This window comes from Stylophora pistillata, chromosome 9 (genome assembly GCF_964205215.1).
Source record: "Stylophora pistillata chromosome 9, jaStyPist1.2, whole genome shotgun sequence".
NCBI lineage: Eukaryota > Metazoa > Cnidaria > Anthozoa > Scleractinia > Pocilloporidae > Stylophora > Stylophora pistillata.
Window position 1 is genome coordinate 11,052,480 of NC_142527.1, and position 22,237 is coordinate 11,074,716.

At 38.9% G+C, this 22,237-nt stretch overlaps 1 protein-coding gene and 1 pseudogene across 6 annotated transcripts in view; both read right to left on the reverse strand.

Moving 5' to 3' along the window:
* Positions 1 to 22,237, reverse strand: part of LOC148723270 (cubilin-like) — a 168,360-nt pseudogene that overhangs the window by 109,908 nt on the left and 36,215 nt on the right. The window lies entirely within an intron of this gene.
* Positions 1 to 22,237, reverse strand: part of LOC148723279 (ovochymase-2-like) — a 32,266-nt gene that overhangs the window by 7,501 nt on the left and 2,528 nt on the right. Inside the window, exons 1-6 of one of the 5 annotated variants that reach the window (XM_088732939.1) lie at positions 21,577 to 22,195; positions 17,432 to 17,649; positions 16,800 to 16,877; positions 15,829 to 15,861; positions 14,965 to 15,345; positions 13,624 to 13,833 (exon numbers count right to left, since the gene is read on the reverse strand). In XM_088732939.1, the coding sequence (XP_088589065.1) occupies positions 13,691 to 13,833; positions 14,965 to 15,345; positions 15,829 to 15,861; positions 16,800 to 16,877; positions 17,432 to 17,543 (747 nt within the window). In that variant the 5' untranslated portion in view covers positions 17,544 to 17,649; positions 21,577 to 22,195 and the 3' untranslated portion in view covers positions 13,624 to 13,690. Of the gene's footprint in view, positions 1 to 13,623; positions 13,834 to 14,964; positions 15,346 to 15,828; positions 15,862 to 16,799; positions 16,878 to 17,431; positions 22,196 to 22,237 lie in introns of those variants that run through there. The other 4 variants (XM_088732938.1, XM_088732941.1, XM_088732940.1 and 1 more) reach the window with 4 other exon arrangements.

The window sequence follows — 22,237 nt, forward strand, 5'->3', positions numbered from 1 at the left end:
ATTTATTGAAGAAAGAGCACTTTTTGGTGAAAACATTTCAGGATCTAGAAAGAATCACTTAACGGCCACGACATTACTGGGGATTAGAGACGATATTACACGTGCAATGGGTCGCGGCGAAGTAACTCTTATGATTCTTGCAGACTACTCGAAAGCTTTTGACATTGTGAACTTCAAGTCAGTTATTTATAAAATGCACTCAATGGGTTTTTCAAAGGATTTTCTAACCTGGATGACCTCCTATCTTACGGGCAGACAACAGTATGTAATGATAGATGACAAGTGTTCTCAGCGGTTGAAAACGTGCTTCGGCGTCCCTCAAGGATCGATCTTAGGACCGTTAATTTTCAATATCTATGTAGCAGACCTCCAGAAAAAGTTGAGTTGCAAATGCTTTCAATATGCGGATGATACCACGTTGCTTCACCACTTGAAGCCGCATGAAATAGAGGCGTGCATAAAGGATGCTAATCAGACAATATGGAGCCTGAGCAGTTATTCTGAATCGTCCAATTTAGCGTTGAATTCAGAAAAAACCAAATGGATGCTTCTCTCTACAAGACAATTGGCGCGCGCACACTCTTTAAATGATTTTTCTGCAGATGTATACTGCAGTAACACTAAACTTGAGAAAGTCTCAAGCACCAAGCTTTTGGAGGTTTATATGGATCAGGAACTAACATGGCAAGAACACATAACGAATCTGTTGTCATCGTGTTACGTTGCTTTAGCAGTACTACGGAAACTAAAAAACTTCGCACCATACCACATAAGAAAACGACTGGTGGAAAGTCTTATACTCTCTAAACTGGATTATTGTAACGTTGAGTTTAGTCCTCTCCCAGAGTACTAGACCAAACGCCTTCAAAGAGTACAGAACACGTGTGCGGGTTTTGTGTTAACTAAATTTGCTGGACTCCAAGATGTTAGAAAGCTAGGTTGGCTTACAATCAAAGAACGTTTAGAATTTAATATAGCTAAGCTAGCGCACAAGTCATTATACAATGAGGACTTTCCACTAAAACTCAAGCAACACGTCGTAAATAGATATAGTCTTAGGTCATTAGCTGCACCAAAATTAGAACTTGCCAACAAAATTGAGAACACTCTACAAGATCAAGCTGCAGAAGCTTTTAATAAGCTTCCTGCGCAGCTAAGGAATTTCAGTGACAATGCACTTTTTTTTAAAAATCTTAAGAGACACATACTGACATGCAATGGATATTCTAGTATAGTTTTTTATTATTCACTATTTTATCAATTTTGATTTATTGTAAGTATTATGTATATAGTTAGTTTTTATATTAGTAGCGAAGAGCCACTATGTGGAAGTATACTAATAAAGGTCATTATTATTATTATTATTATTATTACTATTATTATTATGATTGATCGTTGCTTTTTTGTTTGTTTCAGGTCAGTAGGTTATAACAGAGCTGTGCAAATCAAATAATTTAAATGTTTTGAATTTCCAGACGCAACATTCATTTGCTTGTCGTTAGATTCTTCCCTAGCTTAATCTTATAATTCACTCTTAAAAACAAGCTCATTCTAGAACATTCTGCATGATAACTGACATCATCTCCTATTTATAAATAAGTCTCAGTATGAATAAAAACATGACCAAGCACAAGGAGGTAAACATTGTGGTGTACTGAGGAACAAAATAAACTGATCCCCGTATCATAAAGGACCTTCACCAGCCAGAACGGTAGCGCCAAGGAATATTTCAAGACATATCTCTTACAATTTCAGTCGCGAAAGTCTGCATGTGTTTACCGTCTCTTGCGACGCTACACCTCACCTTCATTTACATTTACATTTACATTTACATATGTCATCTTGCAACATCTATAACAGACATATTCGCTAGCTACCCCCCCCCCCCCATCCCCAGTAAACTGGATAGACTACATCACAGTAATCTGGTCAGTGGGTTCTTTAACGTCCCCTGCCTAACCAAATTAATTAATTAATAGATGCAGGAGACGGGGAAAGGTAAAGTCTGTTTACGAGCCTAGCTAGTGGCCCATTGCAGATGCTTAACTCCGGTTTCTGTAGCATGGAGTGATTAGAAGTATGTCTACTCCCCCCTGGATGGGATGCCAGTCCATCGCAGGGTTACCCCCAGCATTTAAATGGCCGGTACCCATTTATACACCTGGGTGAAGAGAGGCGCTGTGAGAGTAAAGTGTCTTGCCTAAGAACACAACACAATGTCCCGGCCGGGGCTCGAACCCGGACCACTCGATTCGGAGTCGAGCGCACTAACCATGAGACCACCACGCCTTATTCGTCCACGTTTATTCCACCACGTTTATTCGTCCTTTTCCGAGAAGTCTAGAACGTCTATTCATTTCTTGATATTATAGAAAGGTAGCACATTCTCATCAGTTACTAACTATGATTATTTTAAGACCTTGAGTGTTGATCCGGCGGGGGCACGAACCCTCGACCTCCCGCACAACAACGAGTTAAAAAGCTGACGTTTCGAGCGTTAGTCCTTCGTCACTCTGACGGAGGACTAACGCTCAGAACATCAGCTTTTTAACTCGTTACGGTGGCCAATCTACAATTTCGAGTTAGTTGATATTACCAAATTACCTTGTTACCCCCACCGACGCAGGATCACAGTTTCTTTGGAAACTTTCACCCTCCCGCACAATAGTCCGGCGCTCTAATCGATTGAGCTTACCAGGAGGCGGTTACATACGTGAGCGGGGTTCAGTTTCAAATAATTTGCTGTCACAGTTTCCGTTCTCAGACAATAAAAATTTGGGGGATTTCACGTTGTCATTTTTCAGAGGACGGCTCTGAAAATCTAAAACGCTCATACTGAGCCATTCCTCTGCCCTCAGCGCCGTCGCCGTCGTGGTATGCTTAACGTTCCCAAATACTAATCTAACGAAATAACTCACCTGTAGAGTTATTTCGTTAGATTAGAGTAGAGTGTAACGTAGTAGGAAATCGTAGTTAAACAGATCGCTCTCCCACGGTGGCCCAAAAGTGCCACGGCAATTTCAATTAGATCACGGCAATTGCAGTTTGACCACGGAAATTTCAATTTGACCACGACAACCTCAAGTTAGCCACGGCAATTTCAATTTGATCACGGCAACTTCAATTTAATCACGGAAATTTTCAATTTGACCAAGGCGATTTCAATTTGATCGCAGCAAGTTTATTTTCACCATGGCAATTTTCAATTTTTGAGCAAAGCCAGGCGATGTGCGCACTCCGATTGCATTGCATTGTGGTAGCGTTATTTTCAATATGACGGTAAAAGCGGTAGAAATGGGCAGACTTTGACTGAATATTCCGTAAAAGCTAGGCCGTTCCTTTTCCTTTCACTATAGCTAAATATAATTTGATGTATTCTGAACGTATAAAAGTATTTTTCGTGCGTGTTTGTCAAGTATTATATAGTTCTCAAGGACAAACACAAGTACAGTTTTTTAGCATATAATTTGAGATCGGTTTTCTAGAAGGTCAAATTCGTTGTACCTCGTAGTTTGAAGCCTTTTAAAGATTTGTATGGCCAATTTGATCCTTCTTCAACAGCTCTGACCAAAGGCGCTCAAACGCGCTCCAACGGTACAAACGTTTAATGCATTTTCATGGCGTTTGAGACCCTTTTGTGGAGCGAAAAGGCCCATTGTTGCGTTTAGTGTGTTCCGTTACATGGCGTCACTACTGCAACGACATTTATCAATCGTGTAGTAATTCTACTTTCCTAAGTGAAGGAAAATTAACTAATCGCGAGCGTTGTGTGGTAAATCTTCTATCTTGACCACTGAATGAAGGACAGTTTAATTAGAGCAATGAAAATAGTCACTTGATCCATGAAAACCTTCACCGCCCCCTGGTTAGCTCAATTGGTTAGAGCGCCAAATTGTGTTGTGCGGGAGGTCGAGGGTTCGAGCCCCGGCCGGACCAATACTCGTGGTCTTAAAATAACTGTTACCTTTCTATAATATCAAGAAAAGAATAGATATTCTAGTCTTCTCGGATAAGGAAGAATAAACCGTAGGCCCCGTCTCATGCAGAGTTAGGGGTAGGAGACGTTAATTTCCCACGCAGGAGATTACTGTGTGGTGGATATCCTCCCCTAGGGTGGGATGGGTGGGTGTTATTGTTTCACAGGGCCCCATTTAAACCAGCTATTTTGCTGAACTGGGCTACCCTGTCTAAATGTTTGTAAATTAACAAATACCTTGCGTGAGGCGACACGCCGAAAAGCCGGAAAGCAAAAGGCACTCGAACGTTGAAAGGTGTTGATAATAACACTAGTTTATTCACAATTAATCACACACAGAAAGCAAACAAAAACTAAAAACAATACATTAACAACAAAAAATACATGAGAAATTCTGAAAGGAGGTAGAAGAGGTTATCCCTTTCTAGTCCACCTCCTTAACATATATAGCAAAATTAAAAAATCCTAATTACCTATCTATAAATTCAAAAACTATATATATACAATTGCGTATACTTATATAATAAAAGTCTAAAATGGTAAGTATAAATCATGTTTTCAGAAAATTCATTGAGTAGCTTATTTCTAAAAGTTCTTAAATCTTTTACTTCCGCGGTCTCTTTTCTTAAATTGTTCCATAAATTAACAATGCGAAGAAAGAAAGAGCGTTTACAGCAATTTAACTTAGCAGATTTCGTCTTAAGCTTGAAGCGATGGTTGGATCTCAACGGTCTGTATTTGTCCGCGAAGCTGACGAATTCGTGTGGATTCAGACAATTCAGTCCATTTATTGTCTTGTAGCATTCAGAGAGTGATGATAAAGTTCTCCTTTTTTCTAATGATGGCCATTTAAGTCGTTTCAATCGATCTTCATACGACATATCATTTGCAGTTATACCAAGCGCAAATCTGGAAGCTCGTCTTTGGACTTTTTCTAGAGTAGCAATGTCTTTCTTTAGATGTGGCGACCATACTGGGGAACTGTATTCAAGGATTGGCCTTACAAGACTTTTGTACAATTTAGAGAATAAGTCCGGGTTTTTTGGTCCAACAATCCGTCTAACAAAGCCAAGAACACGGTTAGCTTTGTTTGCACATTTGGTGGCTTGTAGGCTCCATGACAGATTTGACGTGATATAAATACCAAGATCTTTTGTTTCGGACACTGAATTTAATCTGTTACCACATACGTGATATTCGGGATATGATGTGTCATTCTTCTTTGAGATTCGCATTACTTCACACTTGGTTGTATTAAAGCTTAATTGCCAATCAATGCTCCATTGTTCGAGTGCATTCAGATCGTTCTGTAAAATTTGGGTGTCTTCGTGAACATTTCTAAGAGCCTTGTAAACTTTCATATCATCTGCGAATAATTTCGATTGAGATTCTATGTTCCGCGTGATGTCATTAATGTATATAAGGAACAATATCGGTCCTAATACGGTTCCCTGCGGCACACCGGATAGGACAGCTGAATAATGACCTCGGAGTACAACACGCTGTTGACGGTTTGTCAAGAAACTCCTTACCCACGATAGCAGCGGGTCTCTAATACCAAATGCATGTAGTTTTAAAAATAAACGTTCATGTGGGACAGAGTCGAACGCTTTCGCAAAATCCAAAAATACAACATCTGTATGAAGCCCATTGTTTCTATTGTGAACCCAATCATGAAAGACTGTTAAGAGCTGAGACAAGCAAGATTTGCCCTTCATCAATCCAAATTGATTAGGGATAAAATGTCCTTAGTTATCCAAAATTCCACTAGGTGTTGTCTTGCAATTTTCTCACACACTTTGCAAAGAATTGAAGTCAATGAGACTGGGCGGTAATTTTTACGATTATTTTTAGCGCCTTTTTTGCGTAGCGGGATAATGTCAGCTTGCTTCCAGCAATCGGGTACCTTGCCTAGTGAGAATGACAAATTGAAGATCTTACAAACTGAAATAGCTAACGTATCCGTACAATTTTTTAATATCAATGGGTGTTTTCCATCCGGCCCAGGAGATTTGCGCGGTTTCAGCTCTTTCAGTAACTTGGTGACTTCATCAATGGAGCGTTGAAGAAAACTAGGACTGTAATGATCTGCTCGAATGATGGAATATTCTCTAGGTTTTCTCGAGTGAAGACCGATGCCAAGAATTCATTCATGCATTCAGAAATAATAATAATATAATAATATAGATCAATTTCTATAGCGCATTTCCATGTAAATGCTCTAATGCGCTTTACAACACTGTGCGGGGGACTTTTCCAGACTGCCGGCGGCAGTTTACAATTAATAAAGGAGAAATTTTTACAGATGCCCCCTCCCCCCTTCCCAGTAAACAGGCCAGACCACATCACAGTAATCTCGTGATGTGGGTTCTTTAACGTCCCTTGCCGAAATTAACTAATTATTAGGTGCAGGAGACGGGACCTCCGGCTTTACGTCCTATCCGAGAAGACGAAGCAATGTGAGTGAAGCGTCTTGCTTAAGGACACAACGTCAAGCCCCAGCCAGGACTTGAACCCGGGCCATCTGACCTAGAGTCCAGCGCACTGACCACTGGACTACTCACGCCTCACGTTCATTAGTTAATGTGCTTCCATTATCCATCTTGATAACAGTCAGATCATCGGACCCTTTACGCTTTGAATTGACGTAACTCCAAAAAAGCTTGCACTCTTTTTTGTCATGCATATTTGCTTGCAAAGTCCTTCAAGTATTTCCCACTGGGCAGTATTACATTTCTTTTTAAGCATGTTATTTACAGTCTTGTATTTGGACCATAAATCAGCATTGTCACTCGCTTTAGCCTTCTTGTAAAAACGTTTCTTTTTACGAGCAAGTTTAATTATGTCATTTGAGATCCACAGGGCGTAGTGATTTTTCTTCCTGCTTTTCTTGGGAACACACTGGTCGACTGCAGCGTTAAAAAGATCAACCCATGCATTCCACACTTCATTTATGTCTTCGAAGCAAATACACATTCCCATGGCATATGTTTGAACAATTCATTCAAGCCTGACCAGTCGGCCCTCTCAAAATTATGAAACTCTTTTATGGAAGATTTTCTTTGATAAGGATTAACGTTTGCTTTGAAAGTAACGATGTTGTGATCAGATATTGGTTCTCCAACCTCTACATCTGAGACCATGTCGTTGTGATTAGTTAGGATAAGATCCAGTATATTGCCACCTCTTGTAGGCTGTAAGACCATTTGGTTTAAAAAAAATTATCAGATAATATATCAGAGAAAAGCTCATAATTAAATGAGTAGTTCAAGAATAAATTGTTCTTCCAATCACTATTTCTAAAATTGAAATCGCCAACCAGTATGATGTTTGATAGGTGCGACAAAGATTCTAGATTTCACTGGAGTATTTCTAGGCATTTCGAATCACTAGATGGTGGTCTATAGAACATTCCAAACACAAATGACTTGTCCCTTGAATAATGAATATCGATCATCAAAAGTTCAGCATTGTTACCTTGCAATATTTTACGTTCATTTCAAATGATGTTCTCATTGACAGCAACTAACACACCGCCTCCTTTGCGATTTCGATCTTGTCTGAAGACCCGATACTTCTGTGGAAATAATTCGGACGATCTGATGGAATCGTCCAAGTGAGTCTCAGTGACCGCTATAATATCAAAGTTTCTTGGATAAACATCAGCATCGAGGAATGTAGACTTGTTCACTAAACTTCTAGCATTAAATAAAGCAACTTTAAGTTGTTGGTTTGGGCCTGGATTTGGTTCTATGTCTTCTCCAAGCATCAGTAAACTTGATGAAAACCTTGTTTTGATGCCGTAATCGAAGCGACGCCATCTTGTAAGTTTGGAGTACAGTTGAATATCGAAGTCTAGAGCGCACCAAATACTAGTCGCGGTCGAATCTTGAATGACCGAGAGTGTAAAAGCACTGTTGCCAGCATTTTTTGGAGGAAAATCACTCGAAAGAGTTCACAGAATACAAATTAAAAGATACTTTGGGAAGAGAGCTCTGAACCGTGCCATTGCGCTATCAACGTCCTTAAATTCCAGGTTCCTTAAATTGATAGGCCTGTGTGTCTCTTACCATTCGCTAGCGCTTTTAAATCTTCTACCCTCAAAGTTAAGCTCTGATTAGGATAACTCTTGATGACTTTCCTTGGCTATGTGATGATAAGGGTCAGTTTTAAGGTGTCATTTCCCCATCTGTATGTTCCGTTGAGTTCTGGCAAAGCCGGATGAGATTGTTTTACAAAAAACACTATTTTCTTCTGTGCGCGCGCTATTTTCTTTGTTTCAGAATATACTTCTCTCCTGAAGTAATAACTCCAGAGAATCGTTTCTCGAAACCCTCACCTAGGTTGCTCTATTCTCGAAGAGTACTTTGAAACTCTGTGCGTTTTTACTAAACATGGAGCGCGAAAAATTCGTTCCTAGGAGGCGTGGGGCTTCTCCTTTTACAAATCCCCTATTTTTACGCTCGGTGGAAAAAGTTCGTGTATTACGAGGTCTCTATCTCTTTAATATCCGTTTGTATGTCAAGGGTCAATTCCCCGTTAAATAACTCGCATCTAGGAATATAATTTCTGACACTGAAATTATTCATCCTGCCATCGGTTGTGAGTGTAACTGTTGCCATTTGTGTCGAGATTCTTAGGCAGATTGCAGTTTCGAATCTTTCTTAATAACGTCTGTTGCCTCCTAAGAACGAATTCGTCACGAAGGAATGACAGGAGTCGCGCAGGCCCGTCAAACGTTTTAACCTTCGAAGGAACGGCAACAGACAGTGAATCCCCATTACAATCCACCTATATTCACGCTATCTCGCTGCTACCAAAGAAGTTCACTCCAACACTTCAAGATACAAAATGACTCAATTTTTGTTTTACGACCATGAGGCAATGCAATCAGGGTGCGCACACCGCCTGGAGCACGGCAATTTCAGTTTGATTCACGGCTCAAGTTGTCTCGCGACACAGTCAGTGGAATTACAAATGTTCCCAAGGTACCTTGCGCCTAACGTGACATTGAAGATGGCGGACGGTGGGAAAGAAATGAACAAAGCGCTGTTTTGTGGAAATTGTGGTGCTTCGATTTCGATGGTTACGGAGGAACAAAAGTTCTGCACAAACGGTGGATCAGGTGGGTACTATTTCACCTTACTCGAGGTGTTAGACTGTCAGCATCCTAACTTCAAATTTTTCCAGAGTTCTCAAAAGAGAATCTAACGCTGGGCCAAGTGGATTATTTGGGCGGGTACAGAATTTCATAGCCTATAAACGGATGAAAGGCCAGGAATGGAGGGAAAGCGTTACAAAGAAAGCAAAAGGGAAAGGAAAAGGTGCCATGGAACCCCCTCAAAAGGAGAGCGCTGACATTACTATTTACATCAACCTAGTTTCTTGGAGTGACAAATGTAGCTGTCTCAAGAAGAAGCATGGAAAATGACTGGCATTGAGGGTCAATACAAAAGACTCTGCAACTACCATACTTCAAAAGGCTGTTAGTGAATGGAAGGCATTCAATAGTGATTGTTATATTAAAGATGAAGAATACTTGCTGCTGCTAGAGGATTTCCGGGAGGCGGTATTTTTCCCTGGTTCAAATAAAGAGTTTTTCGCTCTTGAAAGATACCAGGAAGAGCTTGGGAAAGACTTTAAGAGGATAACCTCGTACTTATGTGCTAAATCAGATTTTTTCATGCATGAGTGTGCTGATGAAAAAATTTCTCAAAACAACAGCACAGAAGGTAACGATGATGTCAACAAAGTCGTTCATATTCCAGACCCTATATGGTATCAACTTGAAACAAGTGGGGAGCCATCAGGTATTTTTTATTATTATTTAATATTTCTTTATTAAGTTTAGTACATAAAAAAAAGGAAGTAACAAAACAGGAATAAAAGAAGCTTTAAAACAATAGAACAGTCACATTTCGGGTCCTAACAAAGTAGATATTTAGATAAACAATATTACAATAGTATTTATAACACACTTGTTTTATAAAATGTTGAACATAAGACGCGGGTATAAGTCTCTATCGTGTCATTCAATTGTGGGAGAGGGAAAGAAAGAGCAAGCCACCAGAATGCAAAGTTATGATCAAGTACTTAAGAGAACAAGAAATGGATACCGGTGCATTGGTTCGAGAATTTTTTACCGATGTCATCAGTGATATGGCACATTATGTTTCCAAATGGAAGTCCTGTACATTCAACGCTCTTCATCAAGAATGGAAATTTCAGGGCAGCTGAAGAAATTGCAGCAGCAAGTCTTGCAAAAAACAGTCCTGCACCATCCTTTCTGGGAAAGTCATCCTATAAGATGCTGGTAAATCCAGATCTTGACCTAATGAAACTCAAAGCTGAACAGCATTTAACACCATCTGAGAGGGAACAAATTATCAGAATCAGGAAGGATGTTGTCAACTTTCAGGACATCATTGTTGATCATGGCTATACTGGCCAAATTAAGGAGGACAAAATTGATGAGATTATGGGCTCCATCATAATAAGCATGGTAAGCAGGCGATCAATCTCCCTTGGTGAGCATATGGAAGGTGTAAAAGCCCAAGGCTTGAAAGATCTTTTAATAAACAGCCCTGAGGCCTGTAGGCCACTCTTTGTAAAAGGAAGTTGTGAAGACGTTGATGCAAACTACTTGATCAGTTGCTGAGAAGTAGAATTCTCTAATCCTGGAACTCCAGAAAGGGCTGTGGGGCAGCAAGTTCTCGACAAGTTTCAAGACTTTCTTTACTGGGTTGAAGATGAACAAATAACAGGCTATGTGTATAAATCAGCAATAGCATGGGATTATAGTGTGGAGTGAAGTGGAGAGGAAGATATTGCAGCGAATGGGCAGAAGTATTCAACACCAGATTTAAGTGCCGCAGTAGTGATGTAGTGGTTAACACAGCAACGACATCGAGAAATCTTTGGCCGTGGCTTAAAAGTAAGGGTGAAGTTCAATCACACTTCCATAGTTGATAACCCAAGTCACAGGGTAAATAATCAGTAACTGGTGTAGTAAACCTTCACAGTTCGCACATGAGAAATAGCTTATGAGAACCTAATTATGTAACCAAATTAAAGTGCTTCTATAATCATATCTTTATCCCTTTCATTTTTAGGATATAACATAGAATTCCAGGAAAGAATCAAGCATTTCTGACATAAATTGGCTGAGATATCTTTTTCATCACATTTGATTAAAGTTCGGTTAAGTTTGTGACGTCCTCACCTGGCTAATTTGCATATAAAAAAACTTGAACATCTTTGGAAAAAAAAGCGATTTGAAAATAGTAAACAGCATCCTTCTTCTCGTACAGACTACAAGTTTATGTCTTAAATGGCTTAGATAGGAAAGATGCGAATTTTGTCATAGTAGCCCTTTAAAGTGAAACTGGACGCTTTTATTTTGTTTGTACAGAAAATTGATTCGTAGAGGTAATCGCATGGGGCCGAGTAAAATTAAGGATTAATATCACGCGTGTTTTCAGAAGTTGCTGAAATTTCCCGAGTCGCGGAGCGACGCCGGCAATTTTTGCAACTTCTGAAAACACGCGTAATATTAATCCTTGATTTTACGAGGACCCATTGCGATTACTTGTTAATGAAATTGAGGGGGAAACTACTGAATTTCTGAATGCGCTCTTCAGTAATCAGTCTCAGGAAGCCATTTAAAGTTGACAGAGAATCAATAGCCACAAACGCACGAATGAGCTGAATGAAATTTTATTTATGCACAAAGATACTAGGACTTTGGATAGGCTTTTGATTTTAGATATCTCTCCAGTGATGCCTGCATTATTTTCAGGCGGTCGGCCTCATATTCGTCCCCATTTTCTTTTCGTAACTCGGCATAAAACTGCGCCAGTGTTCGGTCGAGGACATCGCTCCCGTACTCGTCTAAATTTGCTTGGAAGTTTCTTTCATTCGCCCACTTTTTAAAAACGTTCTTCCAGTACTCCGTGCTTTTCCTCGTGTTTTAGTTTTCACTCTTGTCTTTTAATTCTTCGATATATTCCTCGTCAACTATCTCGAAATGAGACGCCATTGTTACAGAAAATCTTCAGCAACAACTCTTCAATAGCATAAGCTGTTGCTAGGCAACTTGAGTACCAATCATGAGCTACTAATTTTGCCCTCTTCTTGAGCAAAATTAAGAAAAAATACCCTCTTCATCGACCAATCAGCATTCAGTAATTTTGCCCTCTATTTTATTAATCCTTGAATGTTATCTTATAAAACATATAATCCGTTGGTTACTGGATGATAACACATAGTTATGGAAATCTGAGTCACTCATAAAAAGAAAATTGTATCCCAGCCATAATGCCATTTTCTGTGCCCAGGTCAGTGTAATTCACGTGGCACCCCCCATACTCGCGAACTGCATCCAAGTAATAGGCTGCAATGTTAGCAAGCAAGTTGTTGGACCTAGTAACGTACAACCAAAGAACTTTTCTGCTATATCCGTCAATACAACCATGAATGGGAAACCCGTACGGCGTAAGTTTTTCATAGCCGTCGGCATTCCAAACCTTATTAGGTCTTACACAAATGTACTCTCGTCTACGCAACTTGTCTGCCTTTCTTGCTTCAACTCCATTGGGGTCGAGTTCTCAAATTATTTCTTCAACTAAGTTCCTGGTAACACGTATTCCCTTCCGCTGTAGAGCATGGCAAACACTGTGGTAGCCTATAGTACTCCCTGGACCATCAGTGATTTCCATTATGGCGCCTCTCAAAGATCCTGGGCAGAACTCAACACCATTCAACACCAGAACTCAACACCATTCTCTGGAGACTTTATTGTTTCAGCCTTCTTTTAAGAGTGCGAAGGCTAATATTTATATGGTGCTGACTTCTAGGGCTGTGTACTAGACTCGTGACCCTTGTAAAACAACGACTGGAGAAGCGATTTCTTTACTTCTTTGACCTTCCCGCCGTCCGCGCTCTTCAAATCCGCGTTAGTTGCGCAAGGTACCTTGGGAATATTTTTAATTCCGCTGACTGTGTCGCGAGACAACTTGAGCCGTGGCTCAATTTGAAATTGCCGAGCTCAAAAATTGAAAATTGCCGTGGTGAAAGTAAAGTTGCCGTGATCAAATTGAAATTGCCGTGGTTAACTTGAAGTTGCCGTGGTCAAATTGAAATTGCCGTGGTTAAATTTCCGTGATCAAATTGAAATTGCCGTAGCACTTTTGGGCCACCATAGGAGAGCGATCTGTTTAACTACGATTTCCTACTACGTGGCATGTAGGGCCACTGTAGAGATCCGCTATAAACTGTTCGTGACGATCAGCTGACCTCTTCCTGCATGTGATTTCCTATTAATAAAAAGCTTGCTATATTTGTTTCTGAAATTAAAGGCCAAAATGAAACTGCAAGGCAGCTACGTCAACCAAAACGCAGCGTCCAAATAAAAGAGATTAGTTGTTTAATTGGGCACTAGCGTCGAGGGACCAACAGACTGTAAGGCAGTACGAAAATTAACGATAAGTAGGGTTAAAATGAAATAAGATGAGATGGTTATAATTGGAGGAAAAGAAATAAGGGAAATGAAAATTAGGTTGATAAAATTGACAGTAATTCGTCCTAAAATGATAGATATTAATGTTGGCCAAAAATAAATATAGTTTAAGGTTTCTTGTGTTACTAACTTGCCCATTCATAAAGAGCCACCTCCCTTGGTGTAAATCGAACTAAAACCAAATGCATGAATTTCAGTCAACATTGATCACCATGAAAACCATTTATCCTGCTCATTTTTCTTCCCTCTTTGCAGTTGCCAAACGCTGTGAAGTGAGGATCCATTCTTGGAAAAAACAGTAAGCGATAAGACACTTTTAAATTGGTATCACATCTTGCGGCTAGGAGGAAAATAGGTAAAGGCATCACCATTTATTAAAGTTGCCGACGTTCAGCGTTCGCCGTTTTCGCGGTGCTTAATCTAACTATTGACGCGTTTCTGTGGGGACGCATTTTCGCGCTTGTTCGTCATCACTTGTGGTGAACGATCAAAATCTAACGCGAAATTAATGATACTCACACTTACGCATAAACTCAAAATTCAAATTTTGCTCCCCTTACGTAAACGGAACTCATACTGTGGTATTTTCGAATGAGCAAACAAGCTTTTTTCACATTTCCGCTGCAAAGATTATCTATACTTTAAACGGAAAGCAGTCATTTCGTGTTAAAACCTAGACCAGCAGTCGGTGTGTAACATATTTTTCTTATCATCTTGCGGGAAGTATTTTTTTAAGTTCAACCAGGCATTGTATGAAAAAAAAAATTCTTTAATTTTTTGGAATGTTGTGATTCAGGTACCCTATAACGGCGACGTAAAAAAGTTCATTTGAACGAGTCATATTACTAACCTAGTCATTAACCAGAACTTCAGTCATTTCAACTTTTTAACGTGGGTGCACATGAGGGAGCGAATTGTTACGACTCTTGAGAATCAAACAGTGCTCTCCTCTCCTTCCCCCACGGTATAAATGCGCAGGTTGACAAAGAACTAATTAGACCGCCATACGGGACACGATCCTATAGTACAGGCGGCATCGCTAAGCCATCTAAACAGAAATTAAGGGCCTGTTTCTATAAAGATGTGAGACCCAGGAATGTGAGGTGACCCACCCAGCCGTGGTCCAAAAATAGCCCGAGATCTCGTGGTAAGGTTGTTAGCACGCTTGTAAAAGTAAAATGAACGCGACCCCGACTTAGCGAGTAACCCCACCTTAGCTTGAGACGTTTACATGGCAACTTAGTAGTGGATTAGCAGCAATCAGTAAGAGGTTTCTAGAAAGAGGAGGGAGCTGTAATTCAAAAAGTTATTCAAGTTGAGTATAGTATGTCTCCCTCCTTGATAGTTTTCTGCTGCTTGAACGGAAAATTCCAAAATCCCTTGAACAGAAAATTCCAAAAAATGGTAGGCGTCTAAATATCACAAAAATTGTTTCTAAAAAGAAAAAAATGGCTAATACACCAAAACTTACACACATCAGGTGTGATAGCCTCATAAGATGCATTAAATCCAACAACTCCATGCTGAATTACTGTCCTCAATCTAACTTGAATGGAGTTTGTGGAAGTGTACACAGGATTAGGAATAGACTGTCCACAGAGCTCAAAAGGGTCTCTTGACTGTTCAGTTGATGCAACATTTGAGATGAAAAGGCGGGCCCCTTGTGCATCCCTACAGTCAGTATGTAAGTCACCTGGTGACAGTGAAAACCTGTGGAAAGTTATTTTCAACACAAATCCTGCTGGTACTGTGATATTCCAGAAACAAGTTGAGTCTGCAGCTGTCTCACTGGGAAAATTAAAGCTTGTAAAAAGCCCAGAACTTCCATTTATGACTTGTGGAGAGGCACATGCTGCAAAAAAAAAAAAGAGTCAAACTTCAATAGCGGCAATAGCAAGATCTTACATTTCCTTTGGTGTTGATAAAATAACAGTCAAACCAAGTGAATTGTACCCTTCAAGAATAAATTAATTTTATGAATTGATATTTGGATACTGCATGAACACACTAGTCACTTCAAGAGTTCAATAATGAATTTGTTATTTGAATATTGAACCCCAAAAGCCAATTACTGGTTTTGAAAAGGTGCATATCATTGTTCACATCAGAAATCAACTTCTGATGATTTGAACAATGATCGATATGCCTTTTCAAAACAAATATATATAATGGCTATCAATATTTAAATAATCAATTTAATTTTGCATTCCTGGAACAACTAACAAGTTCAAATAAAAATTCACTCATGTAATCCTGAGGGGTATCCTTTACTTGGTTTAACAATAACCAATGCATGAACTTCATAATAATCAATCAATGTAAAAATATCACTTACGATTACATGCAGCATGCTGAACTGTGAAGAAGACTGCAAAAGAAGGAAGACTTATGTCATGACTTTGAAACTAAAACTACATAAACATTTAATCTTTTGTTATCAAACAAAAAGAAAAAGCTCTAAATCAAGTTTTACTGAATATTATGAGTGCGATGTTTCGTCTTGTTCATGCATGTGAAATTAACCGAATTAGCGCAAATAGCATTGTTTTTAGTACAAAAGGAAAGACAACTGTCAGCTTTACACCACAGATGTAACAAAAAACTGATGAGAGCAAAGGGTTGAATACTTTTCCAGCAGCCTCTTCACCACACTTTACACTGTATATTGTCTCAATGTCAAGAAAAACTGATCTAAATTTTTGGATAGAAGATGAATTTCTTGTTGAGTTTTTTTTTTTTAAATAATTGTATGGGGGCATTTCTAAGATTAACAGATTTAAGCTCAAATTTGTTGGATTAGTTGTTTGTTACCAGACTTCCTAGGTTCTAGGACCCCGTTGCATGTTGGGGGCCATGTGCTTGGAGACCGCCATCTTGTGTGTATGTTAGTTTGCATTAGGAATAAATTCCTTGTTTTGAGGCCTTAATATTACAAAATTAACATAAAAAAAATATTAGTGTAATTGAAAATATTCTCAATTTGTGGTGCTGTAGTTTCTCCTTGATTAGACAAATAGTTTCAAATTGAGCACAATGGCTAAGAACATATTGAAAATTTTTCCTATGAGTAAAAATATTGTGCCCAGTTTTCAACTGTTTTCATAAACAGTATCATGTCTTGGCATCTAAATCAACTGTAAATTTAGTGGCATCATAATTTTGAAAGGATTTAATTTATTCAAATTCACTCAGCAGTGAGGCCTTATCCCAAAAACAAAATCTTGAGGTTATAGGAAAGTTATAATGTCAAGGAATTTCGGAGACTGTCCCCAAAGTCAGTTCAACAAGATTTCCCCATAACATTACCATTATAATAGTGATCACCATGCCATGCCACTATTTGAAACTTCAATCTTTTGTTCAACATGAGAGAAATTGGTTCAACTGCAAAGAATGAAAGTTGGTTTTCAAGTGCTTTGAATGCAGTCAAAAAGATGTCTTGAAAAACTGTTTCCAGCTACACTAACTGCTGTGGCAATCGAACATGTTCATGTACCAAACTTTATGGAAGATCCCTCTTCAACATTAAATTAAAATTTTGACATTAGCAGGCAAATACTGACCCTAAATAAACTGTTATGTGCGAGCTTTATTTGAAGTGAAGTAGAAGCTCGGTAAATTGAATAAAGGTAGGAATATTGAACTACAAAACAAACAGTAGCAAACAATACAGCAGCAAAAATATCACATCTATGTGCATGATGAAGAAATGTTTTCATAACAACCAACAACCGAAGTAACCAATCAATAGGTCCCCCCCCCCCCCCCTGGCCTTCTAGTGAATGTCAGGGAGGTGTAGGACTCTTTATCAAGCCTGAATATCAGGAAAGCAATTGGCCCTGACATGACACCTAACAGGGTCTGAAGAGAATTCGCACCTGAACTTGCCCCACTAATTATGGACATTTATAACTGCTCACTCAGGGAGGGCTATGTACCTGATCTACTGAAGCAATCCATAATCAACCTCCTGCCCAAGGTTTCCCCGCCACAAGAAATCCAAATGGATGTGAGACCTATCTCCCTGACCTGCACCCTTGCCAAAGTCATGGAAGGGTTTGCGCGCAGCAAACTTGTAGCGCAAATTTCGGAAAAACTTGACTCACGCCAGTACGCAAGGGAGGGGCACTCCACCACGGACGCCTTGATTTATATCCTACAGACGATACACGAGGAAACAGATAGCGGGAACTGTGGAGTTAGAATGTTCTTTGCTATTACTCAAAGGGCTTTGACTTGATTGATCATTCCATTCTTCTCAGGGAGGTAGCATCTTTTGATATAGATACTGTGTTGATTAACTGGATTAGGGCCTTCTTGACTGAGAGATCGCAAGCTGTAAGGATTGGGAACTCTCTGTCTGATTGGAAATCACCCAGGGGAGGTATCCCACATGGGACGAAACTGGGTGTGATTTTGTTCGCTGTGATGACCAACAATCTTTTACGTGACTGGCATTTGAGAATTAAATTCGTTGATGATACCACAGCATTGGAAATTTTACCAAGGAATGGTATTAGCCTACTAAATGTAGCTGCCAATGACATCCACAAGTTTTCCATAGAACACAATGTGAAATTAAATCCGAAAAAGTGTAAAGAAATGTTAATTAACTTCATGCAAAATGATAATTTTACTACAAGACCAATTGTCCTAGGTAACAACACAGTTGAACATGTGACAACTTATAAATTACTCGGTATTATCATCATTAATGATTTAAAGTGGAGTGAGCATATTGATTACATTTCGAAAAAGCCTCAAAGCGCCTGTATTCCCAAAGGATTCTAAAAAGAGTTGGTGTTAATAGAGGTGGAATTCTTAAGGCTTACCTGACAACAATAAGACTTATATTAGAATACAGCATGCAAGCCTGGCAAGATATTCCTGAATTTCTTTCTAATAAGCTGGAATCAATTCAAAAGAGGGCTCTACATATTATCTATCCATGCATATGCCATAGTTATTTAGATGCCCTTAATATTACTAACCTTGACAGCCTGAAAGAAAGACAAACTCAGCTCTGCTGTAAATATGTTCAGAAGATGTCTAAATAATCCCACCCCATAAACTTTCTTATACCGAGAACAGCAACGAGTGGTCATAGTTACAACCTTCGATCTGGCGACAACAACAGAAGTATTGTTTACACTCATAGGAGTCGTTGCCGGACCCAGCATTCAGGTTCCTTTATCTCTGTCAATAGTGAATATGCAAACATGTAAATCGTTAATTAAGATATTTTTATTGTTCTTGTAGTTTTAACTAATTATTGATTGTAAATTTAGCCCTTTAATTCAGTTAATTCTGCAATGTGGCAAATAAACGGTATATTATATCATTATTATAATATGGGAGACAATAATTGATAATGATGTCAGGGGAATTATAGGAATTGCTATCTTGAATATTTACAAAGTTTAACATAAACTCAGGAAAAAGTTAGTTATTTTTCAATTCAATTAAACATTGTCAGTAAATTACTACACTCAGGGCTTTTTGGAACATTTAAATAAATAAGAAAAAACGTCAACAAAACATGGTGTTTAAGTTAAAGCTACTGTATAACTGTATTGACTTGCCAGAAACAAACTGTACCTAATTAAATGATCATAACAGTTTAATTTACTTTGCCGGGCTTTTACACCACAAATGTTAGGTCAAGACATACAGTACACAAATTCATTGCACAGGGATAAGCAGCAGCATTTATTGATCGAAGGGTAAACTGTCTGCAAAGAAGTTCAACTTTCGACAATCAATGAAAAGTACATGTAAGCCTCCTTGTTACATACGTACTCCATAAAATATCTGGTTCAATTCACTTGTGCCCTTAGATCACGAAGTACACTCACATTCACACGATTTCCTGTGCATGTTGAAACCTAAGGGAGTGGATTATAACGTGCCTTTCACTAGATTTCACTCTTTTTTCAACAAAATTGCTACTCTTTATTCACGATCAACTTTTTTGTGGTGGAATGGCGGAAAATGACCCCAAATCCTAAAACATGGAACGGCAGAAGAAGACCCCAAATCCTAAGACACAGAAAGGCGGAAAATGACCCCAAATTCTAAAACACAGAACAGATGTCAGAGCATGTTGCACGAATTTTAAACAAAGATACTCAAGCATTGGCTCATTCATCCCCACGACGATAACGCACGTGACTAAAATTAAGTGTTATTTTGTTTCTTTTACTGAATGGTAGGAATAATAATGAACCCCTATACATGAAAGATAGCTGCATTTTCGCATTGTAAACCTGTTTAGTTACCTTTTGTTATGCTAAATTTGCCATGAGTTTTAGTCGCGGCATAAAAAGTCACACAGCATGTGAAAACTAACTTGACATACCACATTACAATAAATGATTGTAACATGTGTTTCCTGGTCATGTCTGCATTGATCAAATGAAACAATAATATCTCATATGCTTGTAAGTGTGAGAACATCACAGGAACGTTTTCAGGCTTCTCAAAATATAACAATGTTCTGCACCAGCTCCAAACTTAGACTAGCGTGAGAGCAAGCCCTCATTACAAGCCCTTCAATACGAGTGTTTCTTTGTCCACGAATAAGTTTTAGGTCTTGAGTAATATGTGCTAGGTAAAGAGAGGTTTGCATGGGGTCATGCACGTGGAAATTTCTCATGGCACGAAAAGACAAAAGAAAGTTAGCAGAAGGAACCCGTCAAGAAGAATTTGAAGAATTTCTTCACACTGGGTTTGCCTGAGCTCAATAGCTACTAGTCCTAGAACTGTCAAGGTGTATGACAGCTTATATCAAAACGTAAGCACAGTTGCCATTGATCATTCATGTTGCATGCTGTTGTATACTGGTTCTACAGTCACTTTTTCTAATGAAAGAGAGCAAAAGCAAACAAAGTCAAATGACTGTGGTTTGTTTGCACTGGCATTCGCTACAGATTTATGCTATGGCTTAGACCCCACAGTGCAGTCATATGACCAAGATAACATGCACAAACATTACATCAACTGCCTGGACTCACATAATGATATGGTTCCTTTCTCAAGAACGTCAAGACGGGTACCATATCATGCAATCAACAAAAGAAAAGCAGTGACAACCTACTGTGTGTAGAATGCCACATGACAAAAAGAGTCTATGTGTAAAGCGTTGCCAGTGTAAACACTAGTATCAGCCAACATGTGTGACAATTTCAGCATGGGCAATCAACACTAATCGGAAATGGAGATGCAACAAGTGTAGAAGTTTGCCTGCTACAAAAGCAAATCTATACATACACTGTACAGCTAGTCATGTAAAGAACAAAAATATATATTGGGAGGTCAGTAAACACATCTGGACACTTAAAGACAACAACATCGACTATTCCATCACCTGGCGCATTCTATCTTCACACCTGCCCAACAACAGCTCAAGCAAACGATGCAACCTATGCCTTAAAGAGAAATTCCTGATCATCTGCCGACTCGACCTATTTACACTCAACAAGCATAACGAACTCGTCTCTTCCTGCCAACACAGAAACAAAGCCCTCCTATGCAACAGCTGACTTGACACTTTTCGCACCAAATCAATTATGTTAATTAGTATAGTATATAAGCAACGGTACTGTGTTATTCTGTCATTAAAATCCCCTGATGAGTGGGCAACCACGAAACAGGTCTGTAGTTATGAAATGTAGTTGATTTTTTCTGCCTTTCACACGTTATACTTGCTCTACTATATGTATCAAGCACTGTTTAAAGGAAAGCAAGTCTAACCCTTCAATTAGAAGGTCACATGTTTTCCAACAATAAGTGCAACAATAACACAATTGCAATGTTGTTAAAATGTATCCAAAAATCACTTTCATCGTGTTTTCTCGATCAGAATTTTAGGAGTTCATTTAAGAGCTTAAAAATCAAAATACTAATAAAATTAATATAATTGTAGTTGATTCCAACCACACCAATGTATTCTCTAAACAGTCAAGTTTGACCATCAGCAGTAACCACACAAATAGTGGCAATGGTCTGAATGAGTGTAATTCAAAACTATTCGCATCCTGAAAAACAATGAATTTCTCCGTCACTTTTTGTCTGTGTAACTTACTTTTCCTTGTTCTTGAGTTTGTGGTGCTTCAATGTCATGATGAAAATTGCCTGTAAGAATTTCGTGGATGATACTTATAGACCCACCTATAATTCATAGGTTATATGCTACAAGTTCAAATTGAAATACTTAACATTTAGGAGGAGGATCAAGCTGAATATTCAAAGGTTGACAGTCGGTGTACTGTCATCACACAATCATCTTAAAACTGTGAAATATGTACATCAATTTATTTAAGACAAGTTTGAGCGCTTATCATTTTACAAACTTCTGATTACGTACTTGAGAAGTTTCTGTACATATAAGTTGAACGCAAATGCAACTAAAATTAATACTTATCTTTCCCGAGTATTCTGATGTCATTGTTCTTCTGCTCACTAGGCAGCTCTGAGGTTTAGGTCGATGATGTGTAGGATTTCCAAGGTGTTGCCACGCAATCAGATCGACCGAAACCAGGCCGACAGCTTACGAACCCGCCAAACATTTCGTTAACAGCGTCATCGATCAAAATATCATTACAGTCCAACAAAGGACCTGTTTTTCTGTTCAAGTCTGCCAGAAACTGGCTCAAACGCACAACGCGAACTTCCTAATTCATGAGTACACTGTGAATTCGTTTCGACAAGATTAAGCGGAAGTCAGGTTATAACTTGCGGATACT